Here is a 20723-nt window from a genome sequence, read left to right on the forward strand (position 1 = left end):
TGGGCTACAAAACATGTTCAGTAATAAACATGTTTTGTAGCCAATAGCCTAACCTGTACAAGGAAGCATAACAGGTCACCTTTAGCCTTACAGAGTTTGAATGAAGGTTTTGATCATGTAAATGATCAAAATCACAAACGCAGCCTGAAGTGTGCATCAACGCTTCCACCACAACGAAGCAAAGGGATGATCTGATGTTGAAGAGAACAACCCTTTCAGAGCTCCCCAAGCAAACACTGATAATGTTTTTATTTTGTCTTCCATTTTCCCCTAATTAGTTCCACTCAACACACTTGTATCGCTTCCTAAACACTTTGACTTCACCTTTGGCCTGGAAACTATCTGAGAGGAGGAATAGGGGAGAAGGAAATGACACCATGTCAGCAGCTATGATAGATGGGACCTCATGTTTCAGAGAGGAAGCTGACCCCAGGCTGTCAGTGTGTTTATATGTGCCTGTATGTCTCTGCTCCTCGCTGGATGTGTGATGTGCTATGCTGTGGGATCATTCCCAGTATTAGTGACCAGTCTCTGCTGCCTTCCCTGACTTTGGCATGTTTGACTGGAGAACAGTCAAACTTGTTCTCCAGGTTTGACTGGAGAACATGTTACCACCAGAGCAGATATAAGGATGTTAAGTAGTCTGATATTAACAGCAGTTTATGGTGTTTAGTACACATAAAAAGTCAGTGTTCCATATTCCAAACTGTAGAAACTGTACAGACGTGTGTGTGCGTGTTGGGGTGTGTGGGCGTGTTTTTTATGAGATAGAGCAGTCCTGGCACTGCCTGAAGGTCAGGGGAAGTATCAGTGACAGGAAGCCAGCTACTGCCAGGTTCAGGCCAGGTTACTGCCGTACTGAATGACCGTGCTGAGTGACACCTGGCTGGTCCTAAAGACACGAGGTGCAGCGTGCACATGCTTTGATACACAACCTCACACACACATTAACACACAACGAGAGAGGTGTTAAAAAGCAGAGAAAGCTGGCTGCAGCTCCTAAATATATTCCTATCAGGTAACTCTATATTATCAGGGACAGAGAGTGACCCCAATGTGTTTTTTTCCCAGTCGTGGATTGTTATGCCTCAGTTTTGGTCTTGGTGTTAGTCTGGTTTGACAAACTGGGTGAAGGCTGGTTCAACACTATAGCTTTTGTCAGAATCCCAAAAACTTAACTCCCTTAACAGTCCAAGACCGAAGCCTAGCCCAAGACCAGGAAAAAACAAGTCGAGACCCCAAGACTGGTCCTCCATCCGTGGTACATAGTGACGTGTAAACTGTTTACCAAGCTGCTTTGCTGTTTATTAACATTGATCTGATTGCTTAATACTAGGTTACAGTATATTGCCAAAATTATTTGATCACCCACCCAAATGATTGGAATCAGGTGTTCCAATCACTTCCATGGCCACAGGTGTATAAGATGAATCACCTACACATGGAGACTGTTTGTACAAACATTTGTGAAAAAATGGGTCACTCTCAGGAGCTCAGTGAATTCCTCCGTGGAACTGATAGGAGGCCACCTGTGCAACAAATCCGTGAAATTTCCTCGCTGGGTCTTTCCTCCCGGTGGGACGTGCCCTTAACTCCTCACCAGGGAGGCGTCCTGGAGGAATCCAAACCAGATTCCCGAGCCACCTCAACTGGCTCCTCTCGGCGTGAAGGAGCAGCGGCTCTACTCTGAGTCCTTCCCAGATGACCGAGCTTCTCACCCTATCTCTAAGGGAGAGCCCATATACCCTACGAAGAATACTCATTTTGGCCACGTGTATCCGCGACCTCGTTCTTTCAGTCATGACCCAAAGCTCATGACCATAGATGAGGGTAGGAACGTAGATTGACCGGTAAATCGATAGCTTCACTTTTTAATTCAGCTCTCTCTTTACCACAACAGACCGTTATTCTCTGTCTTTACTTTGTTTGCTGTATTATTTTTTATCCCTGCTCATTTTTATTAGCAGGGACATTAGCAGGAGAATCTGTGCTGATACCCTGGCACCCTGCCTGCCTCTGCAGGTGTTTCACTTCTCTGCAACAAGAGGAATCAGAGTTGGCACAAGACAGGTGGATGAGTGTGATGACACACATCTGTTTGTTCACGCTCACATCGGCGCTCTGCCTTGCTCTGTTCCAGAGTGGTGAGATCTCACAGACATCGGATCTTAAAATAGAGCGTCATCTTCAGTTTAACTGAGCCAAATTTGATACTGGGTCCTGTGGCGAGAGTAGACATCACTGCAGGCTAACTTTAGGCACAGCTATCCATCTTAACACCTCACTATTCTCAGTTCTCTTGCTTAGGTTACTCAAGATTTCAGACACATCCAAAGCATGCACTTGATTAAAGGGATAGTGCTTACAGGCAGCAGAAGAAGGTTTTCTTTATATTTGGTCTAAAGAGATGGACGTATATCTGATGTTTAGGAAGAACCAGATGTTTTTGTTCATTGAGGGACATGAAGCAGTTACTCTGTGCGTTGTGGTGAAGTGGTCCCGCTCCATCACATGAGCCTCATCCAGGAGTTACATCTGCATTAGCCACATGACGTCCTCTGACAACTAGTGGATTTATAACTTACAGCAAGTCCAGTGGTTGCTTATCTGTGAAAAGCACATTACATCCTCAGGCCTGGGTGCAGCAAAAGCAGCTCTGGTCCAGCTCAGGGCCAATTAGGCCTGCTGTGTTCAGCTCATCCCATCCACTGTGAGCATGTCTGTGTTTCTGTTGCTTGACTTAGAAGATCACAATGGATTCTGTTCTCTTCGCAATGAGTCAAAGTATTGTAGGACATCTGCTGAGTGACAAATCTTGTATTTTTATATGATTTTTTTGTTTTTGGTTTATGCATTTTATTGCACCATTAGGAAAGAACTCTTATGATGTATTCATACCAGCCCTGTTTAGTTCAAACCCTAGTTTGTTTGTCTAGATCAGGGGTGCCCAAAGTTGGTCCTTGAGGGCCGGCATCCTGCATGTTTTAGTTCTCTCCCTGGTTCAGCACACCTGCATCAATTGATGGCTCATTAGAGGCCTAAGGAGAACATTGACATGCTGAGGAGGCTGTTACCTCCTCTAGGGAGAGAACTAAAACATGCAGGATATTGAGGGCTGACTTTGGGCACCCCTGGTCTAGATAGTCTGGTTTGTTTGTGGAGGTGTGAATGCACAATCTAGTTCTGAGGCGAACCAAGAGTAAACCGTGGTTTTCTTTCAACCCAAGGTCTGGGTTTGGTTAAAATGAAGTCTGGTGAGGTTAGAATGAATATGTGAACGCCAAGAGGACCGGAGATTGCTCCAAAAGCAGGAAGAGGACTATAGAGAAGGGCATTCTGGGTAAATACAACCAAAACAAACACAAGAGTCTAACAATAGAGGTACAAATGGCATGTTACCAAAGATCAATAGAAATCACTAAAATCTGACGCTACTCCATATTCATTTATAATTTGTGAAGAAGGAAGTTGCACTTTTCTTTGGAGGTTTTCATGCCCTTTCCTTCAGTAGTTCTTGGTGCAGTGCCGTGTCATGTGGTAGATATCAGCCAACTGGTGAGAGAAAAAGTAGATCTTGGTCTCAAGACGTTTTTTCTGCACCCCTGATCTAACTATTGGATGTCATTAAGGCCTTTGAAGAACTGAGCCTGTATCAAAGAAAAATGTTAATTGTTGAATATGTAGGATACTGGAGGTGTTTTCTCTTTGTGAGGTCAGTCTGAGGCTGCTCTGGTGACTCATCAGGCTTACATTCACCCCGGCCCCAGAGGTCAGAGGTTAAACACATGGGAGGAGGAGGTTAGATCCCATCTGAGCTGCATTCAGACCAACCTCTGACCTCTAGCTGCTGCTTTTAACATTCCGTTGTTAGGAGGAGTTTACCAGACCAATCATCTTTGATCAACTTTACAACAGAAATGCCACAGTTTTTTAGGGGTTTATCATCTTTATGGTGAATAAAATCTTGATGGCTTTAAGAGCTCTTTCTGCACAGCCGTGTTCCAAACATTTACTTCTTAAACTGCCAGGAAATTTTCCAACTGGTTTGTTTGTGAGCCACTAAGTGAAAATAACCAGAAACAGTTCTTAGTTTAAGTTCATGTTAATTAGATTAATTTGGTTCCTTTAATGATTTTTTTAATTTGTGGAGCCATTATACGACATATTTGGGTGCAAGTGGAATGTTTTGTGGAGTTTAATCCACACATGCTCAGAAATATACATGCAGACTCATGTGAATGGAAACCCATACTAATATCCAGTAGCAAGTTGTACATTACCCATTGCTTCTGACGTTGATGTTGCGGGATATTTCTCCACTTTTCTCAGGAGAATTGCTAGAATTGGTACGTATTGTTTGGCAAAGTCAAAACAGTAAAATATTCTTTCAGCAGGCATTGTGTGCAGCACTAAAAACTTCTTGACTGAAAATCTGTTGTGGTCCTAGAAGTGTCTGGGATGATGGTTTCTGTACTTTAGTCCAGAATCATTTGGTGATATTTGGGCCTTTACTTTTAATTTAATGCTCCTACATAGCAACAATAGCAACTTTGAATCTGTCAGAGTTTATATGAGTTCCATAAACTCCATGGACTGTTATTGTGGAGTCTCATCAGGTTTTTTCTTTACAACTGCTGCAGAGTTGTCAAAGTTTGTCAACTATAGCATTGCATAGTTTCATACTGTTTTGCCAAATCTCAGCATAGCATGCCGCAGACACCAGGAATTCACTGAGGTTAAAGATCGCAGCCAACCATTAATAGCTTAAATCTACAAATACTTAAAACCCCTTCTAAAACAAAAAGCTTAGAACTGCCTACTTCCTTAGTTCACACACCAAATATACCTTAATATGCATTAATACACACAGTGGAAACGGTCTTTGCACTACCATAGAAGTTAATGTCTTCTGTACTATTGGTCTTAATGGAGCAACTAATTAGTGGCAAGGATAATGAATGGTGCTCCTGGATTGGCTGCTTTGTGGCCATGCTGTTTGAGACGCTATCGGCACCAGGGTGTCAAGTTGCTGATGTTGTCTCCTGTTCTTCACACAGGATGCCTCCATCGCCCACCGCTTTCATCTGATGAGAGAAAAACACCCAGAGAAGTTCAACAGCAGGTTAGTGGATTCGATCTGGAGCGTTGATACGGGAGTCCAAACTGCTTTTCACTTAATTTGGAGCACTGTGGAATGACGACTTTCTGTGACTTCAACAGAAACTCGTCACTTCCTCTGTGTTGTCCAGTCGAGATGATGTTCTCAACTAAATATGAAATCAGGCTTCTGGTCTGGAAGTCTTGAGAGTGAAATAAAGATAGGCTGTAGCACATATGACACAAGTGGAGATTTGAGTCATCCTAATAGCACAGAAGTAGCTTTAAATGGCCAGCCATGAGAGCAAGTACATAGCAGTCTAATTAAAAGTTATATAATGTTCCAAGCTGCCTGAGGAAGGTCAGGGCTGAGAGTCACAGTGATCCATATAGAGGATGTAAAGAAATATCTGAGGAAGGACAAGCTGCAGAACATACAGTTACCCTGCAACAATCTGTCACAGTAACAGCTTCATCAAGTCACACATTTTATTACTCTGGTGTTTCAGACTAAACTGAAAAGATATGAAACAGAATGCTGTCATTTCAGATTTCTTGTTAACTCATACTGGTTCCTCTGAGGACCAATAACAAATACTAGATTTCAATATTTGTTCTAAATATTTAATCACTGTAACATATTTCTATGTGTAATTGTATTAATCAGGTGGTGTCAAATTAAACTAGCCCAGACGTTTTTATACCTTTTTTTCTGTTTTGCAGAAAAAATAATCTTTACATAAAGAAACGTTCTGTTCCAATTGGTCCACAAAGAATTTTATTTTGGAAATATTTAAAGGAAGTCAGATGTAAATAATCCCCTTACACCATAGCTGCTCACAGTGAGCATCAGTGTTTAACTTAACTTCCTACTTTACATTTAAATAAACAGGAAATTATATAATGGCTTGAAAGACACAGCAGGCCTGTTGATGTTGTTTTTGTAAAATAAATTCAATCATCTGCAAAGTATTATAATTCAGATTAACATTATCACTACACATAGTAGAAAATATCAGATCTAATCAATGCGTGAAGTGAGATATTGCTTGTGTTGATCATTCAACAGACCAATGTACAAAAAGAATAGATTGTCTTTAGCCTCTTGCAGTAGTTTTTGTTTTTTCACGTTTTGGTTCATTTTTAAGTGCAGATTTCAAAAAAGGTCAAACTTACTGACATTTTTGTGATTACGTATAATTTGATTGCATAATGAATACTCAACAGAAAATACTGTTTTGAAAATTTAACATCTCTGGAGTTTTCTCCCAACTTTTGCTGTCGATGTTTTGTAGACTTCACATGAGTTTGAAAGGCTAATAAATAGGTCATAAACACAAAAGGTAAGAATCTTCTGTCTATAATTTTAGTATGTTTTAATTAGTTTTATAAACGCACAATATAGTTCCATCTAGTTAGTTATTTCTAAATTAATTACTGTTTTTATTTATTTCAGTTAACAAAAATGTTTTCATAATTTTATTCTGCTAGCTTTTGTTAACTGTAACAACCCTGGATAAAATAACCAGTCCATTGCTAGGCAACATAGAGACAAACAATCCTGCACCCACCACCATACAAGGGGCAATTAGGGAACCTGTTAACCCAGCAGTCATGTTTCTGGACTGTGGGAGGAGCTGGAGTACCCAGAGAGAACCCACGCATTCACAGGGAGAACAACATGCAAGCTGTAGAAAGACCCAGGTTGGGATTTGAACCCAGGACCTTCCTGCTGCAGGGCAGCAGTGCATTCTACATACAAAGAACACAGATAGATCAATGTTAGAACACGTTCAGTTCATTGAGCACCAGCTCAGCATTTCAGCAGTTTTGGGGCAGAAAGCTGCTGCTCCAGCTCTTGATGTCCTTCTGCTGACAGCAGCACTTTACTCCAGTTCATCACCTTAACTCCCTGGTTCCCAAACATCCCAGCTTCCGACCCACAGGATAGAAAGTAAGAGGGTCATAACTCTGACTCTTGGTGAAACACACAAGGATTTTTGCAGAGTCAGTAAAGAATCAGTGCGATGATAACACAACCAGCATCAACAGCCAATATACTGACCAACATGTTGCTTTAGCTTAGTTTCCGGAGCTGATTTTTTAAAATCTTTTACAACATTTCTAAAATGCATAAGCTTTCATCATTGTTGCTATGTAGCTTAATTTCTAAGGATACTCTAAGACCCTAGACTTCCATATTCATGACCCCAAGTGGGGCCTTGACCCCAGCTTTGGTAACTTCAACCTTAACTGACTGCAGTTACAAAGCGTAGTCATCTTCCAACAGGAGAGTGAAATATCATAGCTTGTTTTGAATGCCGGTGAGTCCCATAGGAGCCTGTTGTGTTCCATGTTGTCATCATGCAAACAACACGGAACACAAAGCATGCTGCTGTTTTCTTCCCAAGTTAATTAGTCTGTGGAAATTAAAGGAGAAGAATGAGACAAGAGAAGGAAGAAGAAAAGGAAAGCTCCGTAGTTTCTTCTTTAGCTCTAAGGGATGAAATCATGACGTGTGTTCTCTGCTTGTATCTGCTAAATGGTTTAAAGATGTGATAAGGAGAATGTGGCTTACTTAACACATGTAACTACACAGATTTAAGATGATAAGCTGCAGAGCTCTGTCATTAATGAAATTGCTGCAAATGTTTACTAAACACACATTATTGACATCGTGTTTCAGAAAATAACACCAACCGCCTTCTGTACAGTGTTTACAGTAAGCCAACACTGGGCCCATTGTTCTGCCAATAGAGCAGAGAGCTGACGGACAACTGTGACTGTTTTATTAAGACCTGACTGATGTTTTGGCTGGGAATGGTTCCCTCCACTTTGACAGTGGTGTGAACTGAAACGAGTCAGTGTTCAGAAGGAGCAGCTTGTCCTCTGCGGGCGCACATGACAAATCACCTTTGACCCCTGAGAGAGGCCCACGGCTTCATGTAGCACTTAGCTTTATTGTCCTGGCCGTCACTCAGCGCTCCACGCTGCCAGCATGGGGGCTCCTCACAGGCACTCTGCTGCTCTGCTTCTCACCCCCCTCTAGTCTCACCCCTTCCTCACCCAGGGGTCTGTTGGGACAGAAGGAGTGTGACTCCTCACACCCGGCCTGTAGAGCTCAAAGAGCCACTGCACACTAATGACATGTCACATGGAGTCCAGTCTCTGTTTTATACAGCTTCTGACTGCAAGTGAATGCATCGGTTTTAATGGAGGAGGACAACATAGTTTAATATTAAACTGCAGAAAAGTACTTTTTCCCAGTTGTTAATCAAGTATGATAATGATCAAATTTTTATTTTCAATAACAGATGTCTAATGTTCCCATCAAACTTTGGCATATCTGCATTTCAGTGTCTTAGAAAAGTTATGGTTTATAACATCATTTCTTAAACATGCAAAAAAAAAATTAAGCCAACTCTCGAGGTATGTTTTTGAAGGTAACATGATGAATACTATTACAACATGATGTAAAGCTGACATAAGTTAATTTTACAATATATTGATTGAATTTATTTGAGTGGTGTGATAGGAAGTGTGTTATTTTTCTGTCCATTAGAGCAACTGGAGTTTCTGATTAACCGAATGTGAATTTAATTCCTGATCTTATCTCGTGTCACTTTGTGAACACTCAAAGGTTAGAAGCTAAATATGAAGCTCTGTGATGTTTGAAAGTGGAACAGGAGCATGCAGACTTCCTCCCTCCCTGCACACGTTTAACCCCGTGCTGACGTAGCGCCCGACACAGACTCCTGCTGACGTCCAACATGGGGCGGAAATGTTAGCAGGCCTGACCCGGCAGAGCGGGTGGAGTGACCCGGCGCCTCACCCCACTCCAGACCAGGTGCAGGACAAACACAGAGCAATGTGGAGCCGGCGTCTGGGCAGGAGGACAGACGTAATGCGGCTCTCTGTTCCATCAGGCTGTCAGTGTGTCTGCACAGCCAAGGCTCTGAGTAAAGTGTGTGGAAGACGACCTTCCTGCACAGAAACCTGCCTGAGCTCAAATGTGTGTAACATTTTGTCTAATGTTAGAAAAAAAACAACTAAACTTTGCAACGGCTATTTCCATTAGATAAGAAATGCCATTAAAATCACACATGAATGAGTTTGTTCACGTTAGAAGTCATTAAACATGCCTCGCCATCATCCATCTATCACTTCCTGTCTTCTTCTTCTTTGTCGCCAGTGGCAACATGTTGATCATGTGACCCCCAAGCGTTCTTGCCTTTGCAACTTAACACTATTGGAGCAGTTGGACTTGAAAAACGAACAAGCAGAAATACAAAAAAGCAATATAAAAAACATAAACTACATAAACATCTCTGCCCTGATTGCAGTCATGGTCAAACAGTAAATATGGTCACATTTATAACGTCAGTGACACATTAATCAATCAATCAATCAAATTTTATTTGTATAGCACATTTCAGCAGCAAGGCATTTCAAAGTGCTTTACATCATTACAAACAGAATCACAATGCAACATAGAATCAACAATCAAAACACGACATTAAGTCGAGTTCCATCAATAAATTTGTAATTGATTACGTTTCAAATGCAATTCTAAACAGGTGGGTTTTTAGTTGAGATTTAAAAGAAGTCAGTGTTTCAGCTGTTTTACAGTTTTCTGGAAGTTTGTTCCAAATTTGTGGTGCATAGATGCTGAAAGCTGCTTCTCCTCGTTTGGTTCTGGTTCTGGAGATGCAGAGCAGAACCAGAACCAGAAGACCTGAGAGGTCTGGAAGGTTGATACAACAACAGCAGATCTTTAATGTATTGTGGTGCTAAGCCGTTCAGTGATTTATAAACTAACAACAGTATTTTAAAGTCTATTCTTTGAGCTACAGGGAGCCAGTGGAGGGACTTTAAAACTGGTGTTATGTGCTCTATCTTCCTGGTTTTAGTGGGAACGCGAGCAGCAGCATTATTTGTTGTAAACTCTTATGCGCTGACCTCTGAATCTCTGCTTTCCAATGTCCAACGGCAAATAAGCAGAGTTTGCAAATCTCCACTTTGGTCAGAGTTTTTATTTTGAAGCGTTTTTATTTATGTAGCCGGGGCATTTTGTCCCGAAAGTATAGTGTTGCGCATTCTTCCTTTGCCCATATATGGAAGACGCTGTGACAGAGCGCAGCTGGTTCATTAGCCAGACAGGTAATCAGCAGTTGCATTTAAAAGCAGGTAGATCGCTGAAGAGATCAGATCCCAGGCTGATGATTCCTACAGAGGAGAGATGCTTCTAGCGAGTGACGTACAGAGCACCATTGACTGGTTTTGCTTTAAAGAAGGTTGGCCTGCTACTGTTTCAGTTTTTGCTTTAGTTTAGAATTTCTTTCCTTTTTTTGGGTTAGTTATTATTGATTAAAAGTATTTTCTTTTTGGCTAGTTTTGTTGAAGGAAGGGGAATTTTTATTGTCTAGCCTTTTGGCTTGTTTTAAATAATAAAAAAGGATCTATGCTGTCTCTGGGTCCCAAGCTATTTTATTCAGATTGAGGAGACTAGTGGAAGGGGAGTTTTTCTTTCCTTTGCTGTATCACCAGGGCTTTTTGTGTGAGTGTGTTTTTGTTGGGGAACACTTAGGTGCATTTAGTTGTATTTGTGTTTTCTTTATTATTATTCCTCCCCCAAACAGTCTGTTATTTAATTGGGTTTAATTGTGTCTTAGCTTGAGGTTTCCAGGGCCAGCATAGACTTTTGCTTTTAATGTGGTCAATTTTGTATAATAAAATAAACTATCTCTGTCCAAAGGAACTCATGAAATCAATAAACTGTATTTAATTTGCAACAGTGCCTCTGATAATTCTTACAAACGTATCTGTGTGATCTGGTAAAAAGAGGATTTAAGGTTCTCCACACGTAACAGAAACTATACCCCCAAGGTCACATTTATATTAACCAGAGTTCACACATGGGTGAAAGGCCAAATTTGTCATGAAGTGGGTTTGGTGATGAGCAAGAGTCTCGGTGGAGGCACAGGGTGACGTAGAAGAAAGGATTTGAAGAGGTCAAAAATCCAGAAAAGCACTCAGACACAACAGAGAGGCAGATGAGCGACAATAAGACCCGGTCAGGAACCAACCGCACAGGTGGTTAAATACTGACACAGATAATCAGGAAATGAGGAGCAGCTGGAACCAATAATGGTGAACAACGTGACACAAGGAGGGCAAATTAACCGAAATACAAACACTCAAATAAGATACTCACAAAATCATGTAAAAATCTATTCAGTTTCATATCTGACTAAGGCCTAAACATTACCTGTTGCATAATATAACAAAACAGAAAATATTTCCTTCCCAGCAATGATTTCTTGTAAAATGACCTTAATGGGAAGTTCTAAATAAATTAGAGCTCCTTAATGTCTTTTTATCTTCATTGCATCACACAAGGTCAGCTGCTGGTCTAGCACTTAAAACATTTCAGAACGGATCTGGTTGGTTGGATATGTTTTTGTTATTTTTTTGTTTGTTTTTTTCGAAGTACATTCACAGAAATGGCTAATGATGAGCTGCTTATTTAATGACCGAGAGCAGCGGATTGGCATGCGGACACTGCTGATGCTGGAAACACGTGTGTTGCCATAACAGCCGTGTATACTGCGGGTGCCTCCACCTTGGAGGAGAGAACACAATCCTCAGAACATGAACACTTTCTACAAGTGTCACACCAAACGCCTAACACTTTGGGATTGCAATGTAAACATTTATTTTGTGTAATATATAACCGCAATATCTTCAGCACAACTGTTCATTTTTCTGTCTCTAATTGTCCTACTTTCTCTTTCACCTTAATGCCTCCCCAGAAAGCTGTGCTGCTGTCAAATCAGAGGATTAGAAGCGTAGTTGAGATCACAATTAGGAACAGTTGTGATTCTTGGCGAGGCAAACTGCCTAACCTCATTAAGCCGCTTCCACTTGAGACCATCTGTAAAAAATGCAATTAGCTCATGTTTTTCCCCGTCTCCTATGCACAGTGAATGCAACAGGGAGGCTTAAGCCATTCTGCCATCACTCCCATGTTTCTGAGCCAAAACTAATGCAAACCTGGGGCAATAAGGATCTTCAATAATCTTTCAAAAAACACCCAGTGAGAGGAATGATGCTTTAATCTCTCATTATGACCTTCTAGTGCAGAGCCCCTGGCTGTGGTTAGCCACTCAGTCCCAGAACACATTTGGTCCGTTAGCTTGCTCTGCAGTAATGCCTTGTTGTTGTGAAAACACTGTTCAGGTGCCTTAGCACAGCTTCATTAATCCCTAATGATTAATGAAGCATGACCTCTCTACCTTTCAGAGTCCCCTCAAGCTCCCCCCTTCATGGCTGTTGTGAAATCGGGGTCAGTGAGGTCAGTGAGGTCAGTGATCTAGATTAATTCATATGGACATCAGGTCTAAGTTTACCAAAGGAAGGTTCTGCGTTACATTGGAAACCAACCACAGATGAATGGAGAAACTGAGTCTCACACAGAATAACGGGAGTCATTTCAGGATCATCCAGTTGAAGACTTAAGATTAACACTTCTGTGAGTGAACAACACAAACTCAGTACCTCGCAAGATTTAGTAAACATGTATTCTTTTCACATATTCTACTTTAAACCAAAAACGTAGGTGTATTTTAACTAGTGCACAGTGGTAAAGTGGACAGAAAATGTTACATTTTAAACATTTTTACAGATAACAATCTTTCAAAATAAGAATTTATGTTTTAAGCTCTCTTTACTTTCTACTTAAGGTGTACTTATATGTTTTAAATTAGTATTTTGTATTTTTGTTCTTACTGAAAAGCATTAAAAATAAAGTCTTGTGACTTCTGCTTGACCTTTGGTAAATGCTAACATTGTTTATGTACCAGGAATCAGTTAGAGGTGATGATGTGTCAGTTTTTGAGTCATTTCTCAGCGGGATATTTTCACCGTTACCAGAAATTAGTGCCAAAGGATAAGAGGAGGAGAACGAGTACAATCTAGGAAATGGTAATTAGTCTTCATATAATCACAGTTTTCAGGCAAGTAAGAAAGGAGAATGTTTGACATTACCTCTGAAGCAGGGATGTCCTGTCAGTTTTTCTTTCCTAATAATAATCACAGCCATTTAAAAACAGACTTTTGCGAACATAAAGTTCTGTCCGATGCTTGAAAATGCTGTGAACTTTTGTGCTTTCTTGTCATTTTTGTTACATAACACTGACTTGCCCAAATCTCCAGTTTTGTATTTCTGAATAGCAACATACATTTTGTTCACACAAAAACTCAGCTTTTTGCCACTGTCTACGGTGCTTTGAAGTTGACTGGTTTGGTGAAGGTCTAGACTACCAATAGAATCTGTCTGTCCTCTCTGTTTTGATACAACTTGTTGATCACTTGGTTTGTAACGCAAGTTCGCACAGTTCAAGGAAAATTAAGTGAAACCCAAAATGCCGATGTTGTGCTTGTGTGTTTGGTATTGGAGGGGTGTGATTGTTGGAGATTAACTCCAAACCTTTTGCGCCGTCTGGCAAAAATTGGATTGGTGCAGATTTTGATGACGATGTGCACGGTGCCATAGACCGGAGATGAAAGCAGTGTAAATCGGGGGTTGCACTTTTACAGTGAGTAAAATATTGTCAAAGATATTAACAGTAAAACATTCCCTAATGGTAAACAAATACCAGTGCCTTAGATTAATGCACAATTCCCTGCCTTACTATTGTTTTCCTGCCCTAAATGACACAAATCTCAAAGAAAAAGCTGGTAGATCTCATTGGAACAGACAACACATCTAGCTGCTGATGTCTATATGTCCCTGGGTAAAAAACCTGTTTCCTCTGAATCTGGTAGGAGTCCAGAGCCAGAGGAGCCACTCTACTTTGTTTCAGCTCTGTAGAGGGGGGTCAACCTGTCTGTCATTCATTATGGAGCTGCTAATGTCTCCATCGTTCGAACAGCAGAGACCTCCCAGGTCACATGACTCCCCTCCCCCACTGGGCATTCTGAGCTGTCAGAAAACGTGAGATGACCCAGAACCATGACGGGCATCTCTGTGTGACAGCTGTATACTAAATAACATCAGGGTCACAAAGCTGCACATGGGGGCTGAGTCAGGACGGTGGTTTGTCTCCTAACGCACTGTATCTTTTCCTGACCTGCAGAATGAAGAACAAGCTGTGGTACTTTGAGTTTGGCACCACTGAGACCATATCCGCCACCTGCAAGAAACTCAACGAATGCATAGAGTTGGAGGTGAGTCAGAGTTCCTTCAAAACATGAGCAGAGACTAAGTGAAGAAAGAGTGTTTTAAATAATCTGGGCTTGGTTCAGAAGGTCTCACAGGGTCTTACGGTCCAGTCCCACCTAGAGCTGTGGTTCTGTTCAGGACGGCCAGGCCAGGCTGATGTGACGGCTGGTTCTTTTGCCAAAGGGGCGGGTCTTGAGATGAGTCTTATCTCGATGTCCATCACAATTTATTTTCACCTATCAAATTATAAAACGATTCAAATTATATTTTCATTTGCAGTTAGTGCTGTCCTGCATAGCGGTCACTACAGTGGACAGCTATCTAAAAGCCATTTTCTTGTGTTTCTTGTGCATCTTTATGTTATAAATGCACACAGACCACTGAAGTGGACACTAGTGAATCATACAATACACTGCCAACTACTGGCCATCCACTGCAAGTGCAAAAAATTTTTTTGTTAAATCCAATATCGCAGACAGATAATAATGCAACTCTTATAGGCAAAAAAAATGATTGTGACATCAAGTAACCCCTAGAAACTACTACTGCTGATGTATTTTACAAATAACTTTGTATTTAGAAAGAATTACAACTGATCAACTAGAAAAAAATTCTAGAAAAGTTTTTATTCTTTTCCCCATCTTTTTTTATGCCTTAAGAAAATCAAACATCCTGACATAAAGGATCATAATTCATGTCTGAAAGGGTTCATTTCCTTCTGGTTTAAACAATATTCAAAAATCTGAACAGAGGATCCACATCACGCTCGTCACACAGCAGTCAGATGAACACATGGGCGGTGACAAAAACATCAGACTATGACCAAGTAACTAGATCTAAACAATGAAATGAGATGACTGCAGTTAAATTTTGAACGATTCACCTCCCATGTCCTGAACACAGTCTCTCCTCTGCCTCCTGGTCTACATGGAGCTGACTGTTTCTGTTCAGCTGTAGATGAAATGAACTCGTGGCTCAACGGCCTCATTTTCCTGTCCTTGTTCATCTAAGAAGGCAGGACGCCATTTTGCCAATCTGTCACCGTAATTAGATCAACAATAACAGACAAAATAATCATGTCAGCAGTACTGTGTCCTCACTCATCCACCTCCGTGGGAGTCTGGGTGTGCTTGTTGTTGTCTCTGACCCAGCTGGCACAGGTAGTCCATACAAATGTGGTGCCACACTATGTGCATGACTTGCTCACACTTGCTGTATGAAACGTGTTTGCATCTTCCACCATTTCCTAACAAAGAACTGCGGCTCTCACACAGTGAGGCCGTGTGCAGCCTGATGAAGGTCAGAATCTGATGGAGGGCCTGAATGCAAGGTTCCAATCGCGCATTTAAATAAATGCGGTCTTTCTTTTTTTTTCTCTGTCCGAGTTACCCACAGGCACATTTATGCTCAGAGGTCCTTGACATTTAATTATGCAGAATAATTTCCCCCCAGAACAGGAGCGTAGATGTGACATGTGAAATCGGTCCAGGTTGCCAGTCAGAGTGCGGCTCAAGCTGCTGGGGCTTGTTTGTGCTCTGTCTGGTATGACATGACACACAAGATCTCAGCGTTCCATGTTAGTTCAAGCCTGACCCTTCATACAGGAGCTGAGTTTACATTACAAATGTGTGCAAAACCTGGTCAGGATTCAACTAATGTCGAATAAACACAATTTCACAATTAAAGTGTTTCCATTAAATGTGAAAGCTATTAAAATCACACGTGAATAAGTTTTGTTCACTCGATAAGAAACATGCCATCCCATCATCCTCCTACTACTTCCCGTCTTCTTCTTCTATGTGCGCCAGTGGTAACATCCGGTTATTGGTCATGTGACTGGTACGATGTGGAAAAATAAGGGTATCCATTGCAGTTTTGTGAAATTAAACAATTTAAATACTCGAAAACAAGTTTTTTTTCTAAATTGTCATGTTTCCATTAAGCACATTTATGGTTAAAATGTCAAAATGTGCAATTATATGATTTATAATCTACCTAGACTATTTGGTCTTTACTGAGACCTATTATATTTACAATTATACCTCAAGGGTACAGAAAACATACCATCTTCACCATTTAAAATTAAAAACGATTATCCCTAACTCTAAGTAATGGAGTACATTTACTTGAACCCTAAGTAAGCCTTTTTTTTCAGTAAAATGATCCTTCTAAGGTATAACTCTTAGATTGCACAGTTCTGGTGACATGCTTCAGGCACTGATGGACACAATGACAGCAAAAGGTTGAGAACAAGCTCCACTTTATTGGGAACAGTTTAATCTAGGTCAGACAGGTCAGGGTCAGGTCTGTGTGTTCAAGTCAGGCCGGTGGGGCGGTTCCAGTCCTCAGGGTCCGACTGAGGACTGGAACTTGTGGCTCAGTCACAAGTTCTCTGCTTCGACAGAGGGGTTGAAGCCAGAGAATCTGAACCCAGGTGGGGCAGGTCAGGATGGGGATGTGACGCGGGGCTGACGGTCCGAGGAGAAAACAGTGATCCGCAGACAGCCTGAAGGTGTTACAGTATTTTCTTTCACAACAAGCTGACAGTGTCCAGGAGGAAGATCTGACCTTATATGGCAGCAGCTGCAGATGAAGGTGATGATGGTCAGGTGTGAATGGTCACAGCTCAGCAGCAGCTGTGATATCTGGAGCATTTCTGACCCACTCTGATTCACATCAAGACTTCAGTTTTATATATATATATATATATATATATATATATGGTTGTTCTCAGAGAAATTTTGTTTCCAGTGGTGGACAGTAACAGAGTACATTTATTTGAATATGATACCTTAGTACATTTTTGAGTATCTTGACTTTACTTGAGCATTTATTTTTTTGGAGAATTTATGATTTATCCCTCCACTACATTTCTAGGAAGCTTGTTGTTACTCGTTCCTTTTGGGTCAGCGTAGCTTTGTTCTCTGCTGTTCCTGTTCTCCTTTACGGAAATGCAATTATCCACACACTGTGCTCCACGCAAGAAGATGGACCAATCACAATCACCTCTCACACCTGGGATTTGGAATTACATCATTCTCATTAAGTGTGGCAAGCTTCTTAGCTTGATGTTTGTAGACTTCTGTGTCTATGTTGTTAGTTATAGATACTGTTGTTGTTTTTGGGGAGAAAATAAGGGTTGTTTTTTTTTGGAGTGGGGATGGGCAGAGTGGTTCTACATGGCAGTTCATCATCAGGTGATTTCTGCAACTTAGAAGGTTCTGTGAAAACACTGAGGAAACTGTCATTTACTGTCAGTCCTGCACTTTATATTTTATATTTAGATTTATATTCATATTTTATACTGTATTTTATTTTATTCTGGAGTAACCTCACAACATTGGAAGCTCAAAACATTGTCCTGAGCCGTATGCAACGAAATTTCGTTCTGTATACACCCTTTGCATGCAAAATGACAATAAAGTCAGTCTAAGTCTAACAATACAGTCATGCACTGATAATAGAAAATATAATTTAGACTTTTGAATACTTACGTATTTTCAAAAGTACTTTAGTATTTGAGTAAACCTTTGATGGTGCAACTTTTACGTATAGTCGAGCAATGTTGATATGAGTATCAATACTTTTACTCAGGGAATAATAATCATAGTATTATTGTTAATAATAATAAAAATAATTAAATGTATGTATACACACTTAACATGTAAATCTCAAAGTGCTACAGAATGACAATAAAAATATGAACAAATGAAAAAATAATAATCCGACTCTGCAGTACTTTGGTATACAGAGGAGTTCCTGAGCAACTCAAGTGTCCACTGTAGAATAATGTAGTCTATGGTTAAACTGCTGCTGGTGTTTTGATGTGTTGCTTTGTTTTCCAGATGGTGTTTTAGTGCCTGTTGGTGATGTTTTCCAGTATCTGTACGACCGTTTTGACAATGGATTATATATTTGTCTGCTTCATTAGCTATAATTTAGACAGAATTAAAATGTAACTGCTTAGTACATTATGTTGTTTGCTGGCCACCAAATAAATGCATTAGGAGGATTTCCATTATAGAATTTCTTTAAATCAGTTTTAGACTCTGGAGCTGTTTCCTCATCTAGCACAGAACGGAAAAATAAGCCTTCGATTATGAAAATGAATGTGTCATATTTCTGCCTCCGCAGTGTGACGGGATCGTCCTGGACCTCAGCAATACATCCTTAGAGGGTATCGCTATTCTGAACATTCCCAGCATGCACGGTGGCTCCAACCTGTGGGGAGAGACGAAGAAGAGGAGGTCCTACAGCCGAATGAGCAAGAAGGTTGCAGACAAGATGCCCAGCAGCACCGTCACAGACCCTAAACAGCTCAAGTTCTGCATGCAGGGTGAGTCACTGAGAGCAAAGTCCAACATGGCGGCTGGGACTCACTTCACTCTAACTATAGATTTCAGTTAGTTTATGTTAAAAAACAGCTCCTCTCAATTTCATCTACAAATCTTCAACAATTATCAACAGCAAATGCTAAACGTTTTGTTATTGGTCGATTGAAACCAATCAGACCTAAATACACACTAACGCTAACATTCAGTCACAAAAGCAGAGATTGATTCTGTTTGAAACCTCTTTTAATTTAAATAGAAATATTCCTCCTGTCGGGTCTTGAATAAAAGTTTCTAAGCAATGAAGAAATCATCAGTAAATGCAGACAGTTAGTCAGATGTAGAAGCTGGAATGTCAAGGTGATTAAAAGAAAAATGCTGAGCTGTTGCCAGGAAACTAAGATACAAGAACACCCGTCATCTATAGGCCATATTCATCAGACAGTAATACAACAGCCTCCTGGAACAGGAAGTGATGAAAGCTGATGTCCATGAATCTATAAAATAACCTCCAACGCTGCGTCACACGACAGCGTCCTCAGTAAACAGTCGGTTACATAAGAGGCTGTGTAAACAGAGACGCGTTTTCTGCTTTGCTGTTCAGACCTGCCTGTGGAAAATCCACCAGAAAATGTATTTCTAGCTGCCTTTATAGCAGTAAGTAGAGCAGTTTAGGTCATGGAACAAATAAATCAAAGGATTAGGTTTTGATATTAAAATGTGGTAAGAATTATTCTATTTATTTTTATTTTTGTCATTTTTAACCGTTCGATTAGGAACACACAACACGGGAATAAAAACAACAAAAACTTCCTGTCAATGGCAAGAACACGTGTAGAATGAAAAAAATGTAGGCAGAAGCATGTGTGTTTTTTATAAATACAGAATCATTAAAAATCAAAGCAGTAGATTATTTCCTGTATATTTTTCTAAACATATCTCCAGCTAAAAGAAAACATGATCAAACCTAATGGTATTACTTTAAGACATTATTTTTACATTAAAAGACCAAAAACACAGTTTTAACTCCTATCTACAATTATTACACACCTGAATCCCTCTAACAGAAGTACCTTTATGTTTAATATTCATTATGATCTTAAATCTTTTAAATTAACCATTCGCTCTTAATTCATAATTTGTTTCTTTAGTTGTGAACCACTTCTGTATTCACCTTGGAAGAAGTTTATTATTGGCTTTGCTCATAGTCAAAGTTCATAGTCATAGTTCTGAGCTCTACTAAATCATAACATTTTATGCAAAACTACGAAGTTTAGAGCTGATGGTGAGACTATTAAAGAATCAAAGTATTAATCTGGAGACTGGAGGAGAGCACAGAGGTTAAAAAATAACAATTCTAATATCAACAAAGGAAAATATTTTGTTTTATGTTTGCTATTGCTTGCTTGGCACCAATAGCACGTGTCATGACCATGTGCTGCAACCACAACAGGCAGATTTTACACCGCTAATTGAGAACAGGCACAGCCTATTTTCATGTGCATGTCTTGCACAACATGTCATAAACCATCTTATAATCTGTGGTTTTCAACCTTTTCATTGACTTTTTATTGATTTTCGCAATAAAAAAAACAGAGAGGCTGCTGCAGCTGTGGTCAGTATAGAGAGCAGCTGAAATATCGGCCATTAACTTTGACTCAGTTCAAAACAGAGTGCTAACTTTATAAAGTAAAAGAGTAACTTTATCTGTAAGATTTATGTCAGTGGAAAAAAACTGGAATCTTATGAATAGTTCAATATATAACAGATGTATGTGTGGTTGTCTTGGTGTTGGTTTAGGCTAACTTAACCCATCCCTCACTCCATTTATCTTTCCTTGGTGGCGATACACTGTTGATTTCCTTAGTTGTGTTTTCTGCTCCACAACCTGACAGTTGAATTTCCATAATCCTTTACTCAGCGTTGGCGGTATGTGTGTGCGTGCGTGTGTGTGTGGTGGTGGGTTTCTAAAACGGCGGCCGTCATTGCAGCTTTCAGTGGGAGTCTGCATTTGATGGCCACCAACAATAGAGAATAACCCTCTCCATGCTCACACCAAAGATCTGTCACTG

The 20723-nt window shown here is 40.4% G+C and overlaps 1 protein-coding gene across 5 annotated transcripts in view; it reads left to right on the top strand.

Annotated features, from left to right (window-relative positions):
- dgkg (diacylglycerol kinase, gamma) overlaps nucleotides 1–20723 on the top strand; it is a 115252-nt gene that overhangs the window by 69365 nt on the left and 25164 nt on the right. For all 5 annotated transcript variants that reach the window (XM_028023711.1, XM_028023712.1, XM_028023713.1 and 2 more), the window contains 3 exons: nucleotides 5058–5122; nucleotides 14235–14325; nucleotides 18455–18656. In XM_028023711.1, coding sequence (XP_027879512.1) covers nucleotides 5058–5122; nucleotides 14235–14325; nucleotides 18455–18656 — 358 coding nt within the window. The remainder of the gene's footprint in view (nucleotides 1–5057; nucleotides 5123–14234; nucleotides 14326–18454; nucleotides 18657–20723) is intronic.

Source organism: Xiphophorus couchianus, chromosome 7 (genome assembly GCF_001444195.1).
Source record: "Xiphophorus couchianus chromosome 7, X_couchianus-1.0, whole genome shotgun sequence".
NCBI lineage: Eukaryota > Metazoa > Chordata > Actinopteri > Cyprinodontiformes > Poeciliidae > Xiphophorus > Xiphophorus couchianus.